This window comes from Stomoxys calcitrans, chromosome 5 (genome assembly GCF_963082655.1).
Source record: "Stomoxys calcitrans chromosome 5, idStoCalc2.1, whole genome shotgun sequence".
Lineage (NCBI taxonomy): Eukaryota > Metazoa > Arthropoda > Insecta > Diptera > Muscidae > Stomoxys > Stomoxys calcitrans.
In genome coordinates this window covers 138497961-138507311 of record NC_081556.1, presented here as the reverse complement: position 1 = coordinate 138507311, position 9351 = coordinate 138497961, and the positions used below count along the sequence as shown (strand labels likewise).

Sequence of the window (9351 nt, the reverse complement as noted above, 5' to 3'; positions counted from 1 at the left end):
AAGTTTCATTTGCTTTGAACATGATGATTATGTTTTTGAGCAAAATATTCATTTAGTTGAAATGAAAATATCATGCATATGGGAATGTAGATTAGGGTGACAACTAGAAGAAATTGAAAAGTTTTAATAATTTTAAGTTTATTAAAAATTTCCGTCAATGATACGAGTAGTTGTACTCAATCATTCAATGTGAGTACCTCGATGTATTGAACTTAGTGGAAATACTCAGACATTGGCAAGGGAAACGGGAAAAATGGAGAAAGGTGGTATAGACCGATTTGTCGTTTTAAGGTTTTGGGTCCATAAAAGGCGCATTTATTGTCCCAATGTCGCCGAAATTTGGGACAGTGAGTTAAGTTAAGCCCCTTGGCGAACTTCTGCAATATGGCAGAGATCGGACCAGATTTGGATATAAAAAGCTGCCATATAGACCGATCTCTCGGTTTAAGATTTTGGGCCCATAAAAGGCGCATTTATTGGCTGATGTTGCTGAAATTTGAGACAGTGAGATTAGTTAGGCACTTCGACATCCTTCTTCAATTTGGCCCAGATCGGTGCAGATTTAGATATAAAGGGTGATTTTTTTGAGGTTAGGATTTTCATGCATTAGTATTTGACAGATCACGTGGGATTTCAGACATGGTGTCAAAGAGAAAGATGCTCAGTATGCTTTGACATTTCATCATGAATAGACTTACTAACGAGCAACGCTTGCAAATCATTGAATTTTATTACCAAAATCAGTGTTCGGTTCGAAATGTGTTCAAATTTTGACAAATTTTGTTCAGCGATGAGGCTCATTTCTGGTTGAATGGCTACGTAAATAAGCAAAATTGCCGCATTTGGAGTGAAGAGCAACCAGAAGCCGTTCAAGAACTGCCCATGCATCCCGAAAAATTCACTGTTTGGTATGGTTTGTACGCTGGTGGAATCATTGGACCGTATTTTTTCAAAGATGCTGTTGGACGCAACGTTACGGTGAATGAACACATTTCGAACCGAACACTGATTTTGGTAATAAAATTCAATGATTTGCAAGCGTTGCTCGTTAGTAAGTCTATTCATGATGAAATGTCAAAGCATACTGAGCATCTTTCTCTTTGACACCATGTCTGAAATCCCACGTGATCTGTCAAATACTAATGCATGAAAATCCTAACCTCAAAAAAATCACCCTTTAGAAAAGTGGTTTACATATATACCCCGAACTTAACGCTTTTTTACTTATTTTTTTATTACATTTCGTTTTATTTGTTGATTAACTTTATTTTTATACCCTCCCCCGTGGGATGGGGGTATACTAACTTCGCCATTCCGTTTGTAACACATCGAAATATTGGTTTAAGACCCCATAAGGTTAGGTTAGGTAAGGTTGAAAAGAGGGTGCTGATGTTAATCCACCCCATGCCACTATGGACACACACCAACGCCAGTAATCGCCATGTTGTACGCTCTAAATATACTTAAAACCCCATAAAGTATGTAAAAAACCTAAAAAATTGCAACTAGGGTACGAATAGATGCACAATAATGGATCATCGCCCTCGAACGTTATCGCTTCTACCTCGATGCTATCGTTTTCGTTGACACACCACCACGACTGGGTTCTAATGCCGACTCGAACATCAAAAAAAAATGTTCAGCGTTAGATATTCCCTCGCAAATGATGGCGAAATCTGTACGTTGGTCGTTGAGCTAAAACTTTAATAGGACCCTGTTCATTGGTAAGAGCGAAGGATAGTATGGGGGAAATTTTCAAAACTAAGTTACAAAGCGACAGCAAAATTTAGATTTGATTTAGACAAAAAAAAAAACTAAAATTTGTAAAAAGCACTAATTAAGATTGCAAAAAACGTCCACTTAGTGCCATTTTTCTTTTGGCACTAGGTGGTACCTTTTCGGGTTTTTTGTGTCTTCAAAATCACCAAGTCTAGTGGGAAAAGCGCCAAGTTGACATGCCTGTTCTTGATCGCCATATCATTTTAAGTCGATCTAGCCATGTCTGTCTGTCTGTCGAAGGCACTCTTACTTTCGAAGGAGTAAAGCTAGGCGATTGAAAATGTGCACGCAAACTTCCTACCAGTGTACGTCGGTGGAAACTGTAAATGGGCCATATCCGTCCATGTTTTGAAATAGCTGCCATATAATCCCATTCTGGATCTTTACTTTTTCAGCCTCTAGATGGCGCAGTTGTTAACCAATTTTGCTGAAATTTTGTGTGAGCCTCTAGAGATCGCAATTGCAATCCGATTTTGCTAAAATTTTGCAAAAAATTTTTTGTTTTGATTGTCAACAACTTTGTCAAGTAGAATCCAATAGCTCTCATATAAAACGATTTCCCGATTATACTTCTTGAGCCTATGGTGGGCGCAATTCATATCCGATTTGTCTGAAACTTTGTACAACGACTTCTCCAATAAAGTTCAACATGCGCACATTTATTTTATTTTAATTAATTCCATTTTTATTTTTTATTTTATTTTATTTTATTTTATTTTATTTTATTTTATTTTAATTTATTTTATTTTATTTTATTTTATTTTATTTTATTTTATTTTATTTTATTTTATTTTATTTTATTTTATTTTATTTTATTTTATTTTATTTTATTTTAGTTTATTTTAATTTATTTTTATTTTATTTTAGTTTATTTTAATTTATTTTTATTCTATTTTAGTTTTTTTATTTTTATTTTATTTTATTTTATTTTATTTTTTTTATTTTATTTTTGTTTTATTTTTGTTTTGTTTACTTAATTTTTTATTTTATTTTTTTTATTTCATTTTATTTTATTTTATTTTATTTTGCTTATTTTATTTTATTTTATTTTATTTCATTTTATTTTATTTTTTTTTATTTTATTTTATTTTTATTTTATTTTATTTTATTTTATTTTATTTTATTTTATTTTATTTTATTTTATTTTATTTTATTTTATTTTATTTTATTTTATTTTTTATTTTATTTTATTTCGGTTTTTTTCCGGGACACCCCAATAAATTTACATTTCTCTCTATAAAAGGCACTCACACGTCCGCTATTGTGTTAGTTCCTTAAGGGATATTTTTAAAAATTAAATAATTTTTCCCCTCTTTCGTTTATTCAACTACCACACTTACTTCCGTTGTACCAAGGCAGATGGGAAAAACGAGTACCATGCAAAAAAAAAAAAACAGCAAAGCCTGGATAGCTGCTAATAACAAAAACTACGGGGCGAAAAGGATATTCAAAGAGAGTTGGGGAGAAAAAAGGGAACGTAAATTTAGTTACTACTTACAATATCGTCCAAGTTGTTAGTCGTCGGCTCCTTCATACCATGACGCACATGTAGAATATCTGAAAAATATACAAAGAATGAGAGATGGGGGAAAACACCATATTAAAGGAAATTGTGTAAGGAAAAAAAGCTGCTTGAAAAGAAAATCGAAGTAAAAAGGCAAAAGCAATAGCTTTAAAATGAATTTCAGGATGTCGTTGCTGTTCTGCTCCTAATGGGCATGAGGCCAGTAGCTAGCTAACTAGAGAAAAAGACGAGAAAAGCGTAAGTAAATGAAAAAAAAAGCACGAGCACAAGCAAAAGAACAATGTTCAATTTCGATGAGATTCATTTTGAAAAGTAATTTAATAAAAACAATTTATTTGCTCAAGCAAATCCAAATCATGGCAACCAGACCAGACACTAGACCAGATTAGAACAGACCTAATACATACTACCATTAAAGTTTTACCATGCCAGCACATTCGAAAAAAAAGTTTACTGTTTAAAAATTAAACAAGTTTTGGAAAGGTTGGGAAATTTACTTTACTAACTTTACTTAAATTGGCTATGACAGAATATTTGTTCCACTAGCCGAACGTAGAATAGCGTTCCAAGCGCCTCGATCTACTGCGCTCATTCTAAAATCAACAAATCCACTCTGACAACATGACCTAGCCAACGCAGGCATTGTATTTTGATGCGTGTAACTATGCCGTCGTCGTCATACAGCTCATACAGCTCGTGGTTCATTCGTTGCCTATATTCTCCATTAACGCAAAACTGGTCCATATATTTTACGAAGTATCTTTCTCTCAAATACTCCAAGTACTGCCTCATCTGCTTTCACAAGTACCCAGGCCTCAGAACCATATCAGTGTCTTGTATAGTGTAATCTTCGTCTGTCGAGAGGTGGCCTTGTTTCTAAACTGCTTACTTAGTCCAAAGTAGCATCTGTTTGCCAGTATTATTCTTCGCTTTATCTCAAAACTGGTGTCATTCGTTTCGGTGCCGAGGTAAACAAACTTACTGACTGCCTCAAAGTTGTGGTGCCCAACTTTCTCCATTTTCTTTATCTGCTCGGTTGTGCAAGGCTTTTTGGGAGTTGAAACCATCCATTTCGTCTTTATCTCCATTTACTGCCAGACCCATTTTCACTGACTCTCTTTCGATTCTTTCCGCATTGACCGCGTTGATAGGGCCCAATTATTTCATTGACTTTAGGTTCTAATCTTTCACACAGTACGCTCGAGAGTATCTTGTATGCGATGGGGAGGAGATGTATTCCTCTGTAGTTGACCCATTCCCTCTTGTCTCCTTTCTGGTGTACCGGACATAGTATGCTGAGGTTCCAATCATCGGGTAGGTGTTCTTCTAGCCAGATTGCACAGATCAGCTGATGCATACGCCTTATCAGCGTGTCTCCTCCGGTCTTAAATAGTTCAGCGGGTAAGCCGTCGGCTCCTGCTGCCTTGTTGTTCTTTAGTCGAATCACTGCTACTTAGACCTCATTCTGACTAGGAGGCAAACATTCTCCAATCTTTAACAGTTCAGCGGGTAACCCGTTGGCTCCTGCTGCCTTGTTGTTCTTTAGTCGGTTCACTGCTACTTGGACCTCATTCTGACTAGGAGGTAAACATTCTATGCCAACATCAGGGATTGGTTCGGCGGTATCCTCTTCGCCACCAACGTCGGACACTAGCAGTTGGGTAAAATGTTCTTTTCATATCCTTAGCATGTTATCTGTGTCAGTTACCAGATTACCTTCTTTGTCTCTGGGGGAGGATGTGCCTGCACCAAAGCCATCAGTTTGATGTTTAATTCTTTGGTAGAATTTTCGGACTTCATTCTGACTCCTGCACATCTCAATTCGCAAACATTCACGTCTTTTCATTTCATTTTTATACCCTCCACCATAGGATGGGGGTATACGAAATTCGTCATTCTGTTTGTAACTCCTCGAAATATTCGTCTAAGACCGGCATGACATTTTAAGTCGAACTAGCCATGTCCGTCCGTCCGTCCGTCTGTCGAAAGCACGCTAACTTTCGTAGGAGTAAAGCTAGCCGCTTGAACTTTTGCACAAATACTTCTTATGAGTGTAGGTCGGTTGGGATTGTAAATGGGCTATATCGGTCCACGTTCTGATATAGCTGCCACATAAACCGATCTGGGATTTTGACTTCTTGAGCCACTAGAGGGCGCAATTATTATCCGATTTGGCTGAAATTTTACATAAGGTGTTTTGTTATGACTTTCAACAACTGTGCTAAAAATAGTTCAAATCGGTCTATAACCTGATATAGCTGCCATATAAACCGATCTTGGGTCTTGACTTCTTGAGCCTCTAGAGGGCGCAATTCCTATCCGATTTGGCTGAAATTTAGCATGAGGTGTTTTATTATGACTCCCAACAACTGTGCTGAGTATTGTTTAAATCGGTGAATAACCTCATATAGCTGCCATATAAACCGATCTGGGGTCTTGACTTCTTGAGCCACTAGTGGACGCAATTATTATCCTATTTGTCTGAAATTTTGCATGAGGTGTTTTATTATGACTCCCAACAACTGTGCTAAGAATAGTTCAAATCGGTCTATAACCTGATATCGTTGCCATATAAACCGATCTGGGATCTTGACTTCTTGAGCCCCTAGAGGGCGCAATTCCAATACGATTTGGCTGAAATTTTGCATAAGGTGTTTTATTATGACTTTAAACAACTGTGCTAAGTATGATTAAAATCGGTCCATTACCTGATATAGCTGTCATATAAACCGATCTGGGGTCTTGACTTCTTGAGCCTCTAAAGGGAGCAATTCCTATCCGATTTGGCTGAAAAATTACATGACGTGTTTTGTTATAACTTCCAACAACTGTATTAAGAATGGTTCAAATCGGTCTATAGCCTGATATAGCTGCCATATAAACCGATCTGGGATCTTGACTTCTTGAGCCACTAGTAGACGCAATTATTATCCGATTTGGCTGAAAATTTGCACGACGTGTTTCGCTATGACTTCCAACAACTGTGCTGAGTATGGTTCAAATCGGTCCATAACCTGATATAGCTGCCATATAAACCGATCTGGGGTCTAGACATCTTGAGCCACTAGTGGACGCAATTATTATCCGATTTGACTGAAATTTTGCATGATGTGTTTTATTATGACTTTAAACAACTGTGCTAAGTATGATTAAAATCGGTCCATTACCTGATATAGATAACATATAAACCGATCTGGGGTCTTGACTTCTTGAGCCTCTACAGGGAGAAATTCCTATCCGATTAGGCTGAAATTTAGCATGAGGTGTTTTACTATGACTCCCAACAACTGTGCTGAGTATGGTTCAAATCGGTGAATAACCTAATATAGCTGCCATATAAACCGATCTGGGATCTTGACTTCTTGAGCCTCTAGAGGGCGTAATTCTCATACGATTTGGAAGAAATTTTTTACAACGGCTTCTCTCATGACCTTCAACATACGTGTCTAATATGATCTGAATCGATCAATAGCTTGATACAGGTCACATATAAACCGATCTCCCGATTTTGCTTCTTGAGCCCCTACAAGTCGCTATTCTTATCCGAATGAACTGAAATATTACACAATGACTTCTAGAATGTTCAGCATTCATTTATGATCTGAAACGGACTATAACTTGATATAGCTCCAATAGCATAACAGTTCTTATTCAATATCCTTTGTTTGCCTAAAAAGAGATACTGCGCATAGAACTCGACAAATGCGATCCATGGTGGAGGGTATATAAGATTAGGCTCGGCCGAACTTAGCACTCTCTTACTTGTTCTTTCTGAGGAGTAGATGTTTCTCCTCTCTTCTTTTCTCCCCATACCTTGCAGGGTTGCTCTATAGGCCTCATTCTTGGCTTCAGTAGCATCTCGACACTCTTGGTCGTACCATGGGTTTCTTGGAGGAGGCCTACGGTACCCAAGTACGGATTTCGCGGCATTTTCCATGGAGTGGGCATTAGTTTGAGCCATTATATCATCGGAACAAGGAGTGCTTTCATCAAGCAGTTGTGTCAGTCGAGTAGAGAACGCCACTGCCATCGGTTGTGTTTGCAGCTTTTCAATGTCCAGCTTCCGTGCAATTTCAGATCGTAGTTTCCTCGCCATGTTCACACAGGTGCGAACCTTTGCTGCAATGATTCGAGTTTATTTTCATTCCACGTTTCGCTCTTACATCTAAGACGCTGGATGAATGCCTTCCATCTATCACAACGTGATCAATTTGCTTTCTCGGGTTTTGATCGGCTGACAGCCATATGGTTTTGTGAATATTTTTATGTTGAAATCTGGTGGTACTGACTACCAGGTTTTTTGCCGCGGCAAAATCTATCAGCCTCAACCCATTACTGGACATTATCTCGCTAAAGGGTTAAACTTTCCGACCGTTGGACCAAAAATGTCTTCCTTCCCTATCTTCGCATTAAAATCTCCCAGAACGATTTTAATATCATGGACAGGGCAGCAGTCGTTTTCTCTCTCTAGGTACTTCTAAAAACTATCCTTGGTCTGCTTGTCCTTGTCTTCCTTCGGGGCATGGGCACAAATAAGGCTGATGTTGAAGAATTTGGCTTTTATGCGGATTGTGGCAGGCCTCTCATTCACCGGAGTAAAGCTGGAGACAAAGTGTTTCAGTCTCCGACTAACCACAAATCCACAGCCAAATGCATGCCTCGTATTATGGCAGCTATAGTATAGTCATTGTCATCGTTTTTGTGTTGTAGTGACGTCATTCCCAGACCATCGCACTTCCTGTAAGGCGGTAATATCTGCCTTGTACCTTTCTAATACACCCGCCAGCGCGTATACTGCAACTTCTCCATAAAGAGTGCGGACATTCCAGGTGCTGATACGCAAATCATGGTCCATTTTTCGTTTGCGTGGGTCGTCAACGTTGGGGGGGGGGTCCGTTTTTACTATTCCTTTGTTTTCCGGGGCGGGTTACTGGCCCAGCGCCCGAACCGCATGGGTTTTGTGGGATGGCACACATATCCCTCTTTGTGGCGAGCCGCTTGCTCCAAGATCCCATGCTCGCCTCCAGCCGCCCCTTACCTGGGTACAGACTCTGATGTTGCCCATTGGTTATTTTGTTCAAATATCTTTATTCATTTTTTTTTACAGTGTATTTCATAGATAAACCATGAAAAGCAAATCTTCATGGGATACGTAGATTATTATCTCCTCGTTAATCTCATTCCCGTTGAGATTTCCTTGTCGTTTGGCCTAACAACACTTTTACTCGGTTGCTTGGCAAAGAAAAACTTCTCAATGTGCCCTTATAAATTATTTTCCAAGGACTAAGTAAATAAGGAGAGACGACGACTCACTGCTTGGAGAAACTTTGGCATGCAATTTATGACTTTAATTGAACAGGATAAAGTGTTCAGTTGGTAATGGGTCAATATTGATATTCTTGAATCAATGATATTGAATTCTCTCAAATTTAATCGAATTGGGCTTTAAGAAAGCGGAAAGAAAAGAACATCGATTTAAAAGCGAGTAGTGCAGTATAACCCTAAAATGGAATAGAAGAAAAAAAATACATGCTGTGAATTTTTCGCTAAGATTTAGAAAAATTTGCTGTTAAAGACAAACTTTTCTTTCAGTGTATCTTTTATATAAAATTCAATTTGTGTTTGTTTGTTCCGTATAGACTCTAAAACAGCTGAATCGAAATACCTTGAAATTTTCACAGATTGTGTAGGTTGGTCTAGAAGGAAACATAGGCTATATAATTTTTTGATATCGAGAGGGGGGCGGACGCTCCCCCTTACCCTAAAAGTATTACACAAAAATAAAAGTATACCGATCGGTACAAAATGCGATTCAAATGAAAGGTATTGAAGAGTAGAGTACGTATTTCATAATAAAAGTTGGGTCCAAGTACGAGGGGGGGCCGCCCCAAAACCCCTTAAAATAGGTTTATTTGACGATCATGACAATATGGGACTCAAATGAAAGGTATTCGGGAGTAGATTACGAATATGGTCAGGAAATAGGAATAGGCTTTATAATTTACTGATAACGGAAGGGGGACTGACCCTCCCCCTAATGCCAAAAA

At 38.0% G+C, this 9351-nt stretch overlaps 1 protein-coding gene across 3 annotated transcripts in view; it reads right to left on the bottom strand.

Annotated features, from left to right (window-relative positions):
• Positions 1-9351, bottom strand: part of LOC106088345 (apoptosis-stimulating of p53 protein 2) — a 426505-nt gene that overhangs the window by 298507 nt on the left and 118647 nt on the right. For 2 of the 3 annotated variants that reach the window (XM_059368992.1, XM_059368993.1), the window contains exon 3: positions 3278-3336. The exons of the other annotated variant lie outside the window; for it this stretch is intronic. In XM_059368992.1, coding sequence (XP_059224975.1) covers positions 3278-3313 — 36 coding nt within the window. In that variant the 5' untranslated portion in view covers positions 3314-3336. The remainder of the gene's footprint in view (positions 1-3277; positions 3337-9351) is intronic. 3 annotated transcript variants of the gene reach the window in all.